The 18,165-nt window shown below is 43.3% G+C and overlaps 5 protein-coding genes across 5 annotated transcripts; 2 read left to right on the forward strand and 3 right to left on the reverse strand.

Annotated features, from left to right (window-relative positions):
* Positions 1-49: 49 nt before the first annotated feature.
* Positions 50-2,393, reverse strand: F4817DRAFT_105276 (general substrate transporter). Its single transcript, XM_049297393.1, has 9 exons — positions 2,131-2,393; positions 1,965-2,074; positions 1,781-1,909; positions 1,642-1,724; positions 1,549-1,588; positions 770-1,493; positions 578-707; positions 461-527; positions 50-410 (listed from the first exon to the last, which is right to left on the reverse strand). The coding sequence occupies exons 1-9, from the start codon at positions 2,205-2,207 to the stop codon at positions 283-285; spliced, it is 1,488 nt and encodes a 495-aa protein (XP_049159048.1). The 5' UTR covers positions 2,208-2,393; the 3' UTR covers positions 50-282.
* Positions 2,386-4,848, forward strand: F4817DRAFT_105232 (cytochrome P450). Its single transcript, XM_049297392.1, has 7 exons — positions 2,386-2,667; positions 2,737-3,054; positions 3,113-3,666; positions 3,713-3,983; positions 4,046-4,328; positions 4,389-4,623; positions 4,679-4,848. Exons 2-7 carry the CDS (start codon positions 2,983-2,985, stop codon positions 4,833-4,835), a joined length of 1,572 nt encoding a protein of 523 aa, XP_049159049.1. The 5' UTR covers positions 2,386-2,667; positions 2,737-2,982; the 3' UTR covers positions 4,836-4,848.
* A 1,033-nt stretch (positions 4,849-5,881) lies between these two features.
* F4817DRAFT_337229 (uncharacterized protein) lies at positions 5,882-8,374 on the forward strand. The gene is made up of 3 exons (XM_049303260.1): positions 5,882-6,510; positions 6,674-7,009; positions 7,186-8,374. The coding sequence occupies exons 1-3, from the start codon at positions 6,426-6,428 to the stop codon at positions 7,710-7,712; spliced, it is 948 nt and encodes a 315-aa protein (XP_049159050.1). The 5' UTR covers positions 5,882-6,425; the 3' UTR covers positions 7,713-8,374.
* Positions 8,375-9,673: 1,299 nt separating this feature from the next.
* On the reverse strand, positions 9,674-10,382 carry F4817DRAFT_365285 (uncharacterized protein; the record flags this gene model as incomplete). Its single annotated transcript, XM_049306850.1, has 3 exons — positions 9,674-10,013; positions 10,066-10,175; positions 10,233-10,382. 3 exons carry the CDS (start codon positions 10,380-10,382, stop codon positions 9,674-9,676), a joined length of 600 nt encoding a protein of 199 aa, XP_049159051.1.
* A 1,159-nt stretch (positions 10,383-11,541) lies between these two features.
* Positions 11,542-13,708, reverse strand: F4817DRAFT_337231 (kinase-like protein). Its single transcript, XM_049303261.1, has one exon. It carries the CDS (start codon positions 13,400-13,402, stop codon positions 11,867-11,869), a length of 1,536 nt encoding a protein of 511 aa, XP_049159052.1. The 5' UTR covers positions 13,403-13,708; the 3' UTR covers positions 11,542-11,866.
* Positions 13,709-18,165: the final 4,457 nt, after the last annotated feature.

The raw sequence follows: 18,165 nt of genomic DNA on the forward strand, positions 1-18,165 counted from the left end.
AGAATGGAGACATAAACAACCCTTTAGGTTTTAAAAAGACGAAAGCAAATCCTTGAATCAAGTTAACCTATAAATGCCGCTGTACATTATATACAATTTATATTTTTCAATTTCGATTATCGGTTCCTACGCCTCTAGTTTGGGGTTTAATACTAATCTCTTATACACGATTAGGTGTCAAGCATAGCATGTTGAGTATGCTTTGAATTCAAGACAACTCTAACCTAGATATAATTGCCAGTATAATAAAACGATTATTCTGGGTATCTCGGCGACCCCTACCTAATCCTTTTTGTCGCTTACTTCCGAAGTTTCGACGGCAATCTCCTCGTCATTAGCCATCTTGGCACTACCGCTGTAAAACACTTTAACATCTCCAAAGATCTCGTCAATTTCTTCCAACGATTTTCCTAAAAGTTATTAGCTGTCTAAGTCTGTGTTGGTACCGAGGGGTGCATACCTCTTGTCTCGGGATACGCAAAGGCAAACACCAGAGCGCAAAGTGCATTGGTGAGAATAAATAGGATCTATCGCCAAGTTAGTATTAGTATTACATCTTGGGGAATGATAGTAATACGTAGTATTTCCATCCAACCGCTGCGAGTGCGATGGGCGAGCACTGCGTAATAACTAGACTAATGGAGTAGTGAATGACCTGGACTAAAGCGTTCGCCTTAGCTCGTAGCTCGGTTGTGAAAACCTCAGGACTGTATGAGAGATCATTAGCATGAACAGGTAGCTAAATTAAAACTGGAAAGATAAGACTCACGGAATAATCCAGGTCATCGGACCAAGGAGAGCCGAGTAGTTTGCCGAAACAGCAAAGATGCAAGCAATGAGACCCCTTTGCGCCGAAACATTTGTAGGGAAATCAGGACGTGCCGGGTAGACTGCGGCGAGGATAGTAATTATCAAATAACAAAGAGAGAGGAGAGCGGAGCTCGTTATCAATATCTTCTTCCGGCCAATTCGATCGACGAAGAACAGAGACGCCAGGCAAGCCACGGGCGCGACAGTTCCGTAAAGACCACTGACAAGAAGCTGCTCATTCTGATCAAACTGGAGGGTCGCGTATATTGCTGTTTGGTAGTACTGAACAAACGATATGCCCGATAACATAGCAGCTGCCCATACGAACGATCCCACGAAAAGGCGCTTTCGGAATGCCGGAGTCTTCAAAAGGTCCGCCCATGATAAGCGACCTTGGGCCTTCCTCTCCTCTTCGATATTTACTTGGATAATGGTGAACTCGGCGTCAACCCACGTATCGTTGGACCCGTCGTAGTGGTAGTTGCGGAAAGCTTGCTTTGCTTCTTTGTGGCGGCCCTTTAGACATAGCCATCTTGGGGATTCACTGATGAATAAAACTCCGAGGCCAAGTAGAACAGCTGGGACGCCTTGGATAGCAAATCCCAGTCTCCATTGGTTGGGATTGTTCCATTTACCTTCGCCAACTCCGGTCCATAATGCAACGAAAAATCCCCAAGCAACCACTTAACTCCCGTTAGCAAAATGGTAATACTTGTTTCTCAGGATTCTGCGTCTTACTCATCTGATTCGCTGCTGTGATCTTCGCGCGCTCGTGTGTCTGTCGATCACTAAGTCAGTGCACCCCTGAGACATCCCCTGCGATATATGTACCTTTGCAATTTCGGCACCGAAAACGGGAGCCACGCCTGTAACTGTTCCAACAGCAAACCCAACTAAGAGGCGGCCCATAATGACTGGATATCAATATATTAGGGTCATTCCATATCAATTCAGTTTCCTCTACACTCACGCATAGCGACGTGGGCAGCTCCAGCCATGAGCGCCGAACCGATCACACCCCAGATGCATCCGAACGCTATGGCCTTGCGTCGGCCAAACCTGTCGCTGGTAAAACCAACCGAAGCACTGCCAAGCCATGCTGTAGCCACATATCAGTATAAGGGAAACACGAAAAAGACACCAGTGTGAATCACCTCCGGCTTGATAAACTGAGACGATTGCTCCACGGGTGGCAGCATCGGGCTGCCCGAAGTAAACCAGGAAGGACTTCAGCGCCAAACTCGGCGTAATGATTCCCGAATCGCTTGGGTTCCGTTAGCGTTGAGTGGATAAAGCTTCATCGCGAGCATGGGCACTTACTAGCCATAGAGAAAGCCACCTATTCCGAGGAATAGAGAAGTCAGAAATGGCTTGCTTAGTAGCGGCTGATTCTTCATTGTTACTACGGAGCAAGATGAGGAATATCGAAGGTGCACTGAGGCCCTTTGGTCAGATTAGAGGACTCACATGGGTTTAAGTATCACCGCATCAACTTGAGGATAGGACATCTAGGCTTGAAGAAATCCGTGGTTAGTATCCGACTACTTGGTTCATGGGATCCGGGGATGGGTCCGCCAAGGGCCCAGGGGCGGGGTATACTGTACGAATCAGGTTGTTTTGTAGCGTAGACTACCCCTATTAAGTTGTAGTTGCTCATCTTTGAGCCTCTAACCTGGTCGTCTCTCGTTTCGAGTTGCCTCTCCAGTCTTTCTCGTCCGAGTTAATATTACGAAACTGGTTACATGGAGAGGCAACTTTGGAAATTTTATTTTATAAGCTTTCTACCCTCTTGCCTAACCTAGGCAAGCATTAACACTTAGTTATACTTATCTTCATAACTTTGAATATTCTCGTAAGGTAAGTGGGCGCGAGTCTCTGCCGTGATGTGTGCCTATCAAATAGGATAGATTACTAAACCAAATACAGTTCCTATTAGCGAGGGTCTAGTCTTCATATCCGCAAAACACATGGGCGTCAAATTTGGGGAAATATCCACATAGGCTTCCCCGCCAAGGTCGGCAGTTTGAATAGAGACAACTAGCGCAGGAGGATTCTCGGTAGCCCGTGTTGGTATTTCTACGAGGGGCACCCTCTGCAGATTAACTCATTTCTTTCTACGTCGAGAGTCGCAAATTCGAAGGCTATGGGTAGTCTCTGAGCCTCGACGCCAAAATGTACGCAACAATTCTTGCCAGTATAGGCTTTGCTGTGTCGCTTTCTTACTTTAGCCTGATATTCCCGAGAGTAAGTAGCTTATCACGAGAAGTTTCAAGGGGACATTTAGCTAACGTGATTCGAATAGCTGTTGCAAGAATGGAAAATTTATGCGCATCGTAAAGAGCTTCCGCCAGGCCCGAAGGTCATCAAATCTGGCCTTCGAAAGCCATGGCTGTGGTTTCGGGAACTAAATAAAGAGTATGGTGATGTAGTCTACCTCCAGATGGGGCCAACGCCCACTATCATACTCGGTTCAGCTCAGGCGGCATGGGATCTCTTAGAGAAACGCGGAGCAAAATATTCTTCTCGACCCCGCTTCATTATGGGCGGTGAACTTCTGTCAGGGGGAATGAGAGGCCTTATGGCACCATATGGATCTTTCTGGCGGCGCTGGCGCAAACTGTTACATAGCGGGTTTATGAATCGTCAAAGTTTAACTTATCGACCTATCCAGAGCTTAGAGTCTAAAGTTCTTATGCACGACTTGCTCCAAACCCCTAAGGCCTTCCGAAAGCATCTTGAGCGTTATGCTGCTTCGGTTATTGTTACGGTCACATACGGACGAAGAGTCGAAAATGTTGATACCGATATTGTTGTGCGGCGCAATGGTGAGTCAATGGACCGCCTAACACAAGTCAAGTAGGTTTCTAGCCCGTTCTTTAGTACTATTACTTACATTTTACAGTATTCCCGGTAAATATAAGGTGGAGCGATACCCAGCTCTCAAATACATACCTAGCATATTTGCACCATGGAAGGCCCAGGTTCTTAAGCAACGGCAAAAAGACATCCAACTATACACGGAACTTATGGCCGAAGTTAAAGATAGGAATGATAAAGGTACTTTGCCTACATGTTTTGCCAAACACCTGCTAGAGGAACAAGAGAACCTTGGAATGTCGGATCTGGAAATTGCATACGCTGCAGGCTCTCCATTTGGTGCGGGAGTAGAGACAGTAAGTCCACCATGTTCCTCTAAAGGTTGTGAAAGGTACTATGCTCATGTAGGATGATGTAGTCCGCAGGTTCACTCGCCAGCTTTCTCCTCGCTTGTGTCAAGTTCGGTCCGCAGTTTATTCCTAGGGCACAAGAGGAACTCGACAAGGTAGTAGGAAATAGCAGGCTTCCAACATTCGAAGACTTACCCCAATTACCATACGTTAGAGCGGTTGCTTCTGAGACGCTACGATGGAGACCAGTAGCTGTGCTAGGAGGTACGCCACATGCCAGTACCGCTGATGATGTGTATAAGGGAATGTTTATTCCTAAGGGAAGCACGATCATTGCACCCCTATGGAGTAGTAAGTGTACCGGAGATTCTATTGCGTATAATCACATTAATACTAAGACTGGATCCTTAGTTCACCTAAACGAGTCCGATTTCCCCGAGCCAAACGAATTCCAACCCGAACGATTTATGGAAGAGCGTGAGTATCCTGGCACATTTGGTCATAGTGCATTTGGTTGGGGAAGAAGAATCTGTCCTGGCATGCACTTAGGTTCTGCGTCTGTGGAACTCAATATCGCGCGAATACTATGGGCTTTCAAAGTCAGTCCCGCAAAAGATGCAAACGGAGACGACATCGATGTGGACATGTAAGCATTATCTAGGTACTCACATTACATCTATCACATACTCATAACTCTTCAGATTCGCCTTCTCGGATGGCTTCAACTCCAGTCCGCTTCCATTCCCTTGTTCGATACAACCGCGATCCCACAACCATGCGGAGGTAATTGAGCAAGAGTTTCAAGATGCCACAGAATCCCTGAAAACATATACCGCGGTTAACAGCAAGGTATCTTGACGAGACGTGGGTCATCCACCTCTCATCATGCTTCGGGAGAAGTACAGAAGATATAAATATAATTGGCTATAGTGCTTACTCTTAGACTAGACGAGGCGTATCTACTAAGCACGGGTTTCGATGATTGGAGAATCGTGAATGGTATTTCAAACCCTAGGATTGTGGAGTAACTAGACCAATTGAAAATCTCATGCTCATATTTAGACTTAATAGAACATGATAAGATCAAGTACTTCATTCTTCTCCTTGCCTCGTCATAACTTACTTCTTATATATAAAAATTCATATAGAATAGGGGTAGCAAGTATATGAGAAAGTTGATGTGCAACTGATACACGGTTCCGATGAGAATTGGGATGTTCTAATAAGTTGAGATTCGGGGTAACATTACGATGCGGTGTTTAGTAATATCCGACACACTCACACTCAAGTGTATCTATCCTTCTTATCTGAGCTCATATAATATGAATATATAAATATGGGATTTGAAGGTAAAAGGATTATGAGTGAGATTATACTCATACCCACAACTGCGGGTAATCGGCGAACTGGGATCTGAAAAAAATATGTTTGAGTGAAGCTGCTGAAGTGATGGGGCGTCTTGTTTATTAAACGATCTATCATTTAGTACCAGCTAACCCTAAGGCTGGTCATTGGCTATCTGCTTACATAGAGTCGCATAAGAAAATGTGACATCCGGTCTCTATTCGGTCAAGCTTGAGTGTCCGCATCATGTCACCCAATTAATAAACTAAATCGGACTTAAGCTCAGCTCTCAAGACTTATCATACCCGCCATAGATATATTAATATACCTACTGAACAAAAACTCAACGAAAACTCTACTTAGCTGTGAATATATAGACGTTATCTATATTCGCATGCATTCGATGATCTATTAAAAGAATCATAGTTTCGCTAGAGCTTTGAAGAATGCTAAAAATTGATATTCCACGGCAATATGACCCGTCTTTTAACAACGTAGCCAAGGGCGGGAGGGCCGCCCACTGCCAAGCTTCTCCATTCCAAAATGAGATGCGATTGCGCCTTTGCTGGGACGACCCAAGCTTTCAAAAGCTTATGTAGTATTCGACTTTATATATCCTTGTCTGACCTAAAATTCAGCTTCGCCAGATTTGGACTTGATAATGACTTATGCTGACACCATAAAGAATATCTTGACGAATCATATTCTAACGCAAGTCTTCTAGAAATTCTATATCCTATCTTACGTAAGAGTTGATCGGTAATTTGGCTGGGGGTTCCACCACCTTGAGTTCACTCGTCCATTACCCCTGGCGGTTTTGAGGGTTCCCTCATGTTGTTTTCGTTTTTCTTTCGACCCCTCGGGCCCCGAGCGCTCGATGCTGTCTGAACTGCCTGCTCTCAATTTCATCTACAGTTCGGTCCATCGAGCGTACCTTAAGGATACGGCGTGTCAAAGCTCTATCCTGCCTCTGTCTTATACATACCAACCAAATCTAAAGCTTGGACTTCAGCGGGTCGTTTCCATCCTCATCCGAGATAGGTTTCGCAATTGCTGGCGACAGCAATCGGTTGCGTCCCTTGGGGTGGGAGCAACGCATACAATATGCGCTCTCTTACGAACTTGCTGAACATTGCGTGCGCTACCCCACCACCTACATTAGCACGGGATGACTCTCGTCCCAAGGAAAGTAAGAATATTTTCATTAATTATATTCAACTTCCGGAGTAGCATCCATATTTATTGGTTGGCTTAGAGCTTGCCGAAAGATCGGTATCCTTCCAATACTCTTGAAATTATATAATACCCTCATCTAAACTATCTGTTACCTAAGTTAACATGATTCGGAATAGATGTCGTCCTCGCAGATTGTACTGGGTCACAGAACTCAAGTCAATTATCATCCGAAGTCTCATACTTCAATCAACTTCCAAATAACCAGCCAAGTGACATCGCACCCGTAACTGATGGGCAATACCGCGATTGGGCAAATACGACAACGTCGGCATACTTCACCGATACTGGGACGACATTCAAAGCTGTATTAGGAGAGCGTGGTAACGCAGGCGACTACGCAGGAATAGGAAACAACGGTTACGCGAACTTCTCGTGTTGGCAAATGGAGTCAACGTACTTGTATAGTCATGACGGCAAAAATTGTTTTGCGACATACGAGTGCAATCACCTGAGTGAGTTCATTTCCTTCACTTTAGGCGTTTCATTATATATACCCTCTGTTTTCGCTTTGAGAAATATAATAACTAGCTACTTTTGAACGTACTAGTTACCCTTGGTGGGTTAAGATAGCATAATCTGATAAACCCCTGTGCCCCTTTACGTGCCGTACTAACCCAGGGACGTTTAGCATCCCCAATTCCTATTCCGTCAGCCTCACCTCCCGCGGCTACAACATCATCGACAGCAACATCGACTCCAGTAGCTAGCTCAGGCCTGTCAGTAGGCGCTATAGTTGGTCTCAGTATCGGAGTAGCCGCTGGGGCAATACTAATCGCAGCCGTGGTTGGTTTCTTGATATGGCGATATCGACGCTTGAAGAAACAAAGTGAAGCCGCTACTAGCCCCCAAGATCCAAGACTGGAGGCCGGTCAAACCGGAACACCAAAAGGACCACCACTAACGAATACAATATGGCAGGGGCCAGGAGCGAGGGAGTTGGAAGCACCACAAGTTTACCATGAGCTACATAATATTAATCGCCCCGTCGAGATTCAAAGTGCCCTTGTAAGAAGCGAGTTGGATGGATCTAATACAAGGGTAGAGCTTCATTCTCATGACTTACCTCCTCGATATGAATTCGGGAATCCGATATCTCCTGAAGCTTACGGATGCAACAAAGGGCCTGTTTATCACGTCAATGGTGTAGATGGATAGGACGAATTTCTTGGATGGTGTTAAAAGGGGTCACTATTCTAGGAAATGATTACTTTCAACGGGCACACTGTTCTTCCACGAGCACGGGATTCTAGGCTAAGCTAAAATAATTTCGCAGAGGAACTCACAGAGATCAGCTTAGAGTTTACCATGGAAGGTTGAGGGAGACTGAATGGAGTATGCACTCCTATCAGCGGTCTTCATCAAAATATTCCATGGGTCCTAAATTGATACAACCAATCTGGCTGGTCCTATATTGGGAGCGGGGATTTTGGACATGCACCGCAAGAATGCCAACATATTCCTCAGTTAGTCAATGAGCCATGACTTAGGGGAAGGAGCTATGAAATGTACATAGAAACGATTTCATGAGAATTGAATCGAGAAAGATCTCCAAACAAGTCCAAAGGCCCTTACTCATGCCGTGTTACGCAAACCTTGGTTATCCATACCCCTTTTTTTATTAGTACCTGATATGCTCTGGTCCAACTCTATTACTTTCATCGCTCTCTCTACTACTCTTGTTGGGACATGTCGAAACTTTCGGTGAAGCCCCTAGGAACAAATTAACTATGCACATCTAATCTCCGCTGATATGACCATGTGACACTTAGATGATATTCCGCCAGATCTGACTCAATCATAACAGCAGCTGAATTGTTGCACCGCATGCCGCTTACCTGCGCTCATGTATGTAGTCACGCTCTTATGTACGTGCTAGAAGCGAGTTACTACGCGGCCATAAACGAGCTGACACGACCTATTTGTTTGTAGTGGCTTTCCTGTGGTCTCTAATTTCCGGTCCTGGTGGCGTATATATCTGTGCGGACGCATACTTCTAGCTATATGTCATGCAAGTGACTAGAAAGAGGAAGTCGGGGATATGTCTAACTGGCGCGAAGCATATTAATTATGGATATCCCACGGTCCCCTTTTCCTTTTGGTGGAGTAAGACCAATATCCCCATTCTCGTTACGCAGATAATCTAAAATTGGTCTTCGATAGTGATTATGTTTTCTCCGGATGGAACTGTTAAGGCTCATGGGGTTACAGTCTACTATGGGAGCGTAGCATTAGCTAAGGGATGCCGAGAAAGATCGAGAAAAGGATAATATGAAGCAGAATTTCGTTTAATACCTACGAGAGCGGTATGTATAAAAGCACAGTTCATTTGGATTGTTATCTAAGGTTACCGCGATGTAAGCGCAATTATTATGTGTAGAATAGTTTGATTCCACACAACCTTTCTTTTTCTTCCCCCGAATAGGAACGAAGAAAATCTTCTAGAAATAGTCATTCTTTTTTACTATTAGAAGTATATTTATTATCTTATCTTGATGTTATTCTAGTTGTATTAGTCAGACTCGTAACCGTAAATAAGTATTTTCACATAGTTCATGATTTTGTTACCTTAAAGGTAATTTTGCTTGCTGTTTCCAATATTTACCCTCCTATTCACCTAGAAGGGTATTGTTCTGCCCCTGTTCCGTTAGAAGAGAGTATATAGATATCTGGTATGAATCATATGGATATTCCGTTTCTCCTATTAAGTCAATCAAATATAGGTAGCTGGTAAGAGATAGATAATTTCAAAGATGATTATAAGCCTTAACACTTCAAGAGAAATAAAGTTCACGAGGACAGACGATAATTTAGCACTTGCAATACCCCAGAGAAGCTTTCCCTTCAGAGCATTGGGTCAAGGGATATACTCACAAATATTGGAACGGGAACTCTTAGGTGGTTGACTGATGATTGTATGGTCTGGGAACTAACGTACGGCAAACTCCCAAGTACTATCCTAGGGTAACCGAGTTTGAGCTGAAATAATCGTCCTCTGGTGAGAGTTGTTGAAACGGGATACGTTCATTGTGAGAGGCTAGGGCTTGTCGCCGAGGGAAGGTGCTTGTTTGCGCGGTCGTAGCCCAGCGTACGAATCGTATGCGATCTACTGGGTCTCATTAAAATTTCTTGCGCTGTTGTTCTGCCAGGATTGAACCAGGTATGATCTTGTGGGGGGTTACCACTGGCGGCAGATTAGACCGAGGATATTGGGAAGGATATCTGCCCCAAACCCATAGCTGGGGACTTCTTCCCCCGACGACACCGCGTTCCGAGTGTTCCATAGGCCGAGTTACTACGTTGTGTAAGTCATTGTCCTCGCAGATGAGGTAAATGTGACCGTGGACTTTGCAGTTGTCTTCCCTGTCGCCCATTCGCAAGGTGACGTGAAAATCATCTGGGTTCATGACGCGCCGACCTGCAGTGACCGCTATAGTGCTCGTTGAATGAGCATCGGATCTGTGTATCTAATTAATAACTTTTACTCTTAATCACGTAAAGGTTCACTTACTGAAGCCACGCGTAACTTAGGCCAAATCTTGCAGTTTCTTGCCTGACAACTCTCTCGATGGCCAATAGCTTCTCTTCGTCTTGTTCTGCAGTTTCTACAAGCCAAATGACCTAATAATAATGGTTAGTTACCTACCGTTACAAGATTTTGAGTGAATTTGGACTTACCATTGGGTCAAATACGGTTCCCGAACCAGTAAACCTTTCAGAACTCTCGAGTCTCCTTTTGAATTCTACATTATGAGGAGCACCGGGGCCGAGTGGCATTCCCGGAACCCAGATGATGCCTTCCTTAGCCTTAGGTCGATGATGAGACATTGTTAATGGGTATCTGTAAGGATGAAATAACCTCTAACTGATGTGATGTTATGGTAACTACGGATCGTCTGAATTCACTCCAATACTGAGAGAAGTTTAATTTATATCCAATTATTTATCTATTTCAAAGAGTACACAAGATGCATAGACACAAAGGAAGACGAACAAAACAAACAATCGAAACCTGAACAATGCATATTGACAGTAAAAAAATCATGACCGTGGAGGTTTTTGTTTGCTCTGTTGTTCGGTCACGACAATAAAGGTCATACAGTCAGGGGTTACTAAGGCACATATGCTATATTTACCTGACGTCGAACCACATCTTGATTGTCTACATACTGCCGGGTCGTGAAAATGTTACAGCTGGGGTGTTAAGAAATTTTCACTAGATAATTACCTAGATTACCTAGGTAGGTAAACTTAGATTTATGTGGGTAGATGACATTTATATCAGTGACAGTTGATATAATATTCATGGAGTTGTCTGGGAAAGCCAGAAAACCCCCTGAGTCAGGTCCCGAATCAGGCCCTTCCAGTACTGTATGATAGTCCCTTAAAAGGTGTTGTAGGGATATTCTGGGTCCCTAGAATGTTATCATAAATAATATTAGCTTTTAGTTTCGGTCTCGAAAATTTATTAATGCTATTATAGAAGTAGTTTGGCTTATCCATGCACGACGATGATGATGATGATGATAACGTTAACATCTATTAGTTGCTATAAGTTAGGTAGGTAGCTATAGAGGGCGCATATATGGCGCTTTAGACGTTTAGAGTACTTATTTTGAGGGAGATAGAGCTAGAATTCGCCTGATATGAAAGATCTTCCACTTCCTGCCTATAGAATTCCTAGCCCCTACTTGCCCATAGCATTACTCTACCTGGTTAGCACCGGCGCCAGGTAGCCGACTTTGATCAGGGGAAAACCCGTCGAATACACTTTCTTATAACGGAGATGGAATCACTCTTAGCGCCCGGCAGTGCCCAAGGAAGATTGTCCACGCACGAAAGAGCAGCAAATCACTACATTAGGGGGGGGGGGGGATTGGGGGAGCTTTCCTAATGTATAATTAAGGAGTCACATGATGAAAGATAGGAGCGAGTTTAGAGAAACAATCTTTTTGGATATATAAACGTATATAAACATATATAAACAGCCTAGACTACCTTCCAACGGCCACCCCTAACTACCTCCTGACTAAGAAAAATAACGATATTTGTCCTTGGTATTTAAATAAACAGTGAAATTACCTATGACAACTCTATAGAAGTTCCACGGCAATATGGATATAAAGCAATTGATAAGTATCTTTATTGTAAGGTACCTAACATATAATATACCTCACTCCTTATTAGGATGGGGCTAGTTAGGTCCTTACCTAGGTACCTACAGGTAAGTAGAATGAACCATCTTAATGAATTCGTAAATATGTCGACAATGTAGGGCTAAGCCTACGACCTAATTCAAGTTCCTACCAAATCTAATCCCTAAGTCTCCGAACAAGAACTAACACGCCAACAAAACTGACGACGACGGCTGATGATACCATCATAATTTTGCGGGCCGATATGTTACCGTTTCTTGTACACTTTCTGGTAGTGCCCATTCCATTCCCACTGATCCAAGGATGTGACATGACTGCTTCAGTGTTGATACGTTCAGCAGGATCATATTTTATCAGCTTTCTCAGAAGATCGGCTAGACCTAACACATCTTCTTTAGGATATCGATACTTGATGGGTTCTGGTTGTTGGCCTGGGATTATTCTTTTGTATCTTTTCCTCTCTCGTCCTAGTGTCGCTTCAAATGTATCTGTATTTGACTTGGTGGATTTATTCGAATCTGGTGTACCCGGTCGTGATCCCCTTTTAGACGGGGTGGTTGGATTATCTGATTGAGATGTAGGGTTACTAATGCCCAGCCCTGATGCTCCTGGAATACCACGAAGCATTTCCACGTACGTCGTTCGGTATTTCTGAGGTAATGGCCCCAAGTATGATTCGATTTGCCGAACAGTGTTGCTAAGATCAGAACCGTAAAAATCTTTGAATAACGGTGAACCTGTCCGAACTTCGTAGAGGGTACATGCTAACGCCCATAGATCGCTATGAAATCCTAGGATCCCAGTACCTTGAAACATGACTTCTGGTGCTGCATAGAGGTTTGGAATTCCTGTTGACCTAGGGGGATCCTGGACAAAGAACGATTCGCCAAAATCGACGATTGCGATGGAGTTTGTTGTTAATTTCTCGCACCAGAACTCATCCGGAGGTATCACGCAATACTCAGGAGCACTTGGCGTTAAAGGTTGACCTGAGATTGTCTCGACATATGCACATTCTGGCTCTCCCATGATTTCTAGAAGTTGATCAACATCGAGGTCATCGATACCTTCGATTTTCATAAGGATATTGCCTGGTTTGAAGTCGCCGTGACAAATACCGTTACGATGGAGGAAATGCATAGACTCTGTGATTTGGCGACATACATTTCTCGCATTTACATTAGTCTGGCTTTCGTAATCTTTTTGCGACAGGCGCCAGTTCGAAATGCTCCAGCCAAGAACTGGCATCACGAAGCAAGAATGGTGACCGTTAGGGCCCTTGAGCCAAAATTGTTCTAAAGGGATTGATATGTGCTTTTCCTCAAGTTCTTCCGGGGCGTATTGCTCTCGTAGGTAGTCGAATATCTTTTCTTCGGTACCATTAGATGACTGATCGGCAGTCTTTATCTTGACCGCCCTCCATCTTTTTAGGTTAATGTCGCGGCAGAGCCAAACGATTCCAAAACTTCCACTGCCGAGCTTGTGGACAACTTCGAAACGGCCATCAAGGATATCGCCAATGTGAACAGGGTGATATCCGCCCTTGTTGTACATCTGAACATCTTCCAAATTTGGCATGCCGTCGAAAGGCTGGTACTTGATTACTTCGTCGCTAAGTCCAGTATCGAGTGTGACGTAGGGAAGTTTTTTGGCCTCAAGGAGGCATGTGGTTGTTTGAGAGACTGTCGACATGTTGCAGTGCAGGCTTTCGCGCAAAGGTAGAGTAGTCACTTGATCCAAGGCAGAAATCTTTCGCTTAGAGGCTGGAAAGAAAAGTATCGGGTTGGTAATGATGGATGGGTGAGTTATATTGTGATTTGGGGAAGTTGAACAGCGACGTTGTTGGAAAAGAAAAGTTGCAATGAAGAAAGCGCTAGTTCCGGGATGGAATTGTCTTTGTATTTATGGTAGAGGCTAAAAGGTAGGTGGATAATGCGTGACAAAGATTCAGAGTTGTCACAACGCGATTGTTGGAAATGTTTTGATAGAAATCCCCACATATTTATGGTGTAGTTAGTTAGATCAGGTACCTTAGGTGTGGTGAATCGCTTGTTCCAAGGTTGTTTTTGGTGCACCTTACAAGTAGGAGGTACCTAGGTACATAACTAAACAAACAGGCAGTTGCCACCCAGAGCTATACTCAATTATCAATGCACTGTGCATGTGTGTGGAACTGTGCCGTAGATGTCTAAGAAAGCAAACAATACATCTCAGGAGGTAGGCACTCGGCTAAGTAATTGATTTTATAAAATGCAACTCTCAGGTCAGGTACCTTAGGTACTTAGGTACGTAAATAAGGGTGAAAGCATCATCATGTGATTCCTAGAATAGTGGTGACATCGTTGATTATTTAGGATTACAGGATTAGGATCTAGCTATGTTTATATATGCATAGAATGCAGGCAGCAATTGCCTGAATCATTGTTGCCTGGGATCCACAATCATAGATTAAAGCTTTAATAATAAACGTACCTACCTACATGAGTACCAATTGATATCATAGACTAAGCCCTTATCATAGAGGTAGGTAGAGGTAGGTAGATAGCCATACGGAAGTGATATTAAATTTGTTGTAACAGCAAACGGGCTTCATCATTTACATCAACGCGAATAAATGATTATCCGTTTAATAATGCATGGTATATAATAACTTCTCATCTTAATTCTTACCTAAGGTATGGAGAGTAATTCCTGAAATCTTGACGGTCAAAAAATGTGCTAGAATGCTGAAGGTGTATAGAGTTGACCTCTGCGGTTCTGAAGTTGATGCTGATTGGCTGAAGTTGACACGTGCAACCCAAATGTACCTAATCTACCAATATCTCCTTTTACATTTCATCCTTTAGCTTAAACGATCCAGACATACCCCGAGAAATATCTCTGTCTCTCACCACAGTGGCAATTACAACATCTTCAAGACTCGATTTACCATGGGTTTAGATACCATATTTTTAGTAACTGCCTTGGATGTCGATGATAATTAGCACTGTTAAAAATAAAAAGCCTCTTTCAGTTGCTATGGATCTACCTATAACACTTGCAAGTTAAGTGATGGATTATCATGATCCATAGTGTCAACTAAACATCCCCTCAGGTCGAGACATGATCACCTGAATGTAAAAAAAAATATCACAGATACGGTGGTTTAATAATTGAAGTCACAAGTATTAAACTCTAGACTATGAGGTCAAAAGTGACATATTGCTGTTCTCCATAAGACAGGCTGGGGATTGAGTGTTTTTGGCTGTGGAAACGGAGTAATATATTTCTTATAATACGATAACCTTAGTCGTTGATGACAGTGTGCAACTTTTCTTTTTACACCGTGGGCTTAAAGATGGCAATTAGCATACCCCATACGAATCTCCCGAATCATAGGCTATGTGTACTGTATTGGACTTAGAAAAGCTACCTAATTCTACCGTATAGAATAAATCCTTTATCGATCATTGATTTCAAAATCAAAGCAGGGAAATTTCGACCTGAGTACCTATATTTGTCTTTGAACTTCCGGAACACATGACGCTCACTAGCGCATTTATGTTTATTGTTGAAAGAGTGTGGACTAGTTACGAATTCTAAATTAGTCTCGTAGGCTGCCTAGACTTGCCAAGTACTGAGGCTATGTGTAGGTAGCTATATATAAACCTTCGGAAAAATAAATAATAAAGAGTGCTTAGTGGGTAGATATAGGCGGAAGACCCACCTAATAAGCTTATATACCCCGTCCGACACGTTTATAATTGATGTGGAGAACAGACAATAAAGTTCTTAAGTCCCGTCGATCTTATAAAAGATAGTCACTAGGCGAACTCCTAAAGGAACATACGCTAGACACTTTCTTTGAGGTGACCTCATGTGACCAATATGACTGCCTATCATTTTTCTATGATGTATAGTATATTCCAACTTCATCATAGACTAGTAGGCATGTCTAAGTCAAGTCATAGCCTGGTCCTGGTGTCTGTGCCATAAGTTTGTTCTTGCTTTAGTCTTTAGAATCATTCCTGCCCGAGAAGGAGCATTTAAACCGCATAGTTTATTCTGTAAATATTAGGACAGGTGCTGGTCATTCTTGGATTACACCATAGTTAATCCTATTCTTCTGAATAGCTTATACTAATCGGGCTCTATGCGTGGGTGTACCGTGTAGATGAGGTGTAGGGAAAGAATACCTATGTAGGGGAAGGTTGGGTATATTGGAGTTTAGCACTTTAGATGAATGATCAAATTTCATTCAAAATTCACACCTTAGGACCTAAACTAGCAGTTACTCGGCGAGAATCGCGCATTCTCACATTCCCTTTCCCCGAATGCTCCTCAAACTTCACCTACCTACTCTTCATTAGCTCGTTATATCTAGCGCTTCTTTATTATACTCAACCTCTCATTGTACCTACCTAAGTATCTGTTTGCTCCGGAGCACTTAGAAAATTGTGATGACTTGGTGACCTGCATTATGTTACACCATTTAGCTCTTCTGACCTGGTATCAAGGGAGATTGAACAATGCAAACAGGAAATGACTATTCCCGAAATATGATCGTAGCCTTCCATCGACGTTTGGATATGTGCAGTGTGTCACCCGTAACTGGTAGTATAACCGATTGCCGTAACTTATAGTAGCCTATAGCCTTGTCAGGTTTTCAATAGGACCACCCTTAAGCACCGGACGGTGTCCACACCGCGAATAACCGAATAGCCGCATGCTCTCCGAGGTATTTACTGAACAAACAACAACGCCAACATGAAACGTTAACTCGAGAGCGGACTAAGGTAAGGGAAACAAGCGTGGTATTAGCATCTGAGCTAACAAGCTTCGTGGCTTACATACCCCAACGCGGGGTCGCCACGCGACTTTGCATGCCTCATGACCGATAGCAAATAAAAATCGAGACCGCTCAATGGATGATTTGGCTAGAGATGCTAGATGCAAGATGCAAGTCATCTTGGATGCCCAGGATGCGAAAGATTAAAAAAAAAAAAAAAGCCTAACGAACTTGCGCTGGAGTGTGACCTACAGGGCTCAGATGCAGGATCCAGATTACTGGCATCTGTTAACCATGGTCCGACTAACACAGTTGCACTGCTCCGGCGTAACAAGTTTGCCCGGCATGACCGGCATGAATTTGTTGTGAGAGTAGGACAACGTAAACGCTGTGCGATAGTGATATAATAGTTAAATGATAGTTCCGGATCGTATTTAGACTGTCACTAGAGGCGCGTACATGATAGTAGGTGAAGACGTCGTGCAACGTTGGCGTTTGCGCCGGTTCGCCTTAGCGTCCGAATTTCGCCCGTTTCGTTAATATTCTCAAACAGATCCAGCCTGGCGGGTCGCATGGGATAGAAACCAGGATATGCACTAATGTTGTTTTTTCATAACTGTCATATTACCTTAGGTTCCAATAGGTAGGTGCTTACTAGGTAGGCAAGGTACAAGTGCCCAGTCAGTCGTCGGGTCCCTCGGATTCCTCGCAGAGTTGCAGGTGCGTCTAAGGTCCCGGTACAATCAATACATGTACAATTTACAGGTACGCCGGCACTTCCCCTGGGCTGTCGTATGTAACCAAGCTAAATTAAGAATTTTTCTAGAAACGTGAATTGGAACCCAACATTCGAATCTGTACCCAAGTACCTAACTTGTAAGGCTCCACTGTTTCCCGCGTTCCTCTCCGCTGTTTCTACATTACCGCGCCAGGGTGGGAGGCGGACATGATCTCAGGGATTATATCTCTTTATAAGATTATTTTAAAAATGTAAATATTATTACAATATCCCGACATCGTCACCAGGATAATACTGCATACAGAATTATCTCGAGTCTCCGTGACGATGTTTAATGAAAATAGCCTCATGTTTAAAATAGTCATAAGGATCGTGTTAAATTCGACATAATCTCAGCCTTCCAAGATCATTTCAGCCTTCCGAAACGATCTCAGCCTTTCAAAACGATCTCGGGGATGATTTTAGCCTTGAGGCTATTGCCACCTTATATCTCCAGTTGCAACTGCCTTGCCCTTATTGCGGCCTTATATACTGCAACAACAGGCCAGCTATTGTTTCCCGTAAAATCGTAGCAACGTAAGACTTAGCTCAATCGTAAAAGACGTAACATCGTAATTGTAATTGTAATTGTAATCGTAAGCCTGTAATTCGAGCCTCAACTATAACAAGTAATATATCTGTATTTTCAACTATTCGTAATAATAATATGGTACTATATGTAAGTAGATATATGCGCTTATATGTTTTTGACCTTTTTATTAAATAAATATATCCTTATATCGACATAATTTCAAGATTTCGAAATGATCTCTGGGACCATGTCGGAGGTACGTGACTATCCCAAAAAAGTAAGTATCTTATTTCTTAAAACCCTTGTATTTTACATACAATCTCGGAACTTCGTGACCTTGTCCTTTTGAATACGATGTATTTTTCTATAATCGTATC

The sequence above is a fragment of the Daldinia loculata genome (genome assembly GCF_022478755.1).
Source record: "Daldinia loculata strain CBS 113971 unplaced genomic scaffold F4817scaffold_24, whole genome shotgun sequence".
Lineage (NCBI taxonomy): Eukaryota > Fungi > Ascomycota > Sordariomycetes > Xylariales > Hypoxylaceae > Daldinia > Daldinia loculata.

Coding starts and splice junctions, on each gene's coding strand:
- F4817DRAFT_105276 (XM_049297393.1), bottom strand. CDS start 2,207: ATGAAGAATCAGCCGCTACTAAGCAAGCCATTTCTGACTTCTCTATTC. Junction 1,494..1,548: donor CACAGCAGCGAATCAGATGA/GTAAGACGCAGA, acceptor ACGGGAGTTAAG/TGGTTGCTTGGGGATTTTTC. Junction 708..769: donor CCGATGACCTGGATTATTCC/GTGAGTCTTATC, acceptor TCTCTCATACAG/TCCTGAGGTTTTCACAACCG.
- F4817DRAFT_105232 (XM_049297392.1), top strand. CDS start 2,983: ATGTACGCAACAATTCTTGCCAGTATAGGCTTTGCTGTGTCGCTTTCT. Junction 3,984..4,045: donor TTGGTGCGGGAGTAGAGACA/GTAAGTCCACCA, acceptor AGGATGATGTAG/TCCGCAGGTTCACTCGCCAG. Junction 4,624..4,678: donor GACGACATCGATGTGGACAT/GTAAGCATTATC, acceptor ATAACTCTTCAG/ATTCGCCTTCTCGGATGGCT.
- F4817DRAFT_337229 (XM_049303260.1), top strand. CDS start 6,426: ATGCGCTCTCTTACGAACTTGCTGAACATTGCGTGCGCTACCCCACCA. Junction 6,511..6,673: donor TGACTCTCGTCCCAAGGAAA/GTAAGAATATTT, acceptor GATTCGGAATAG/ATGTCGTCCTCGCAGATTGT. Junction 7,010..7,185: donor ATACGAGTGCAATCACCTGA/GTGAGTTCATTT, acceptor AGGGACGTTTAG/CATCCCCAATTCCTATTCCG.
- F4817DRAFT_337231 (XM_049303261.1), bottom strand. CDS start 13,402: ATGTCGACAGTCTCTCAAACAACCACATGCCTCCTTGAGGCCAAAAAA.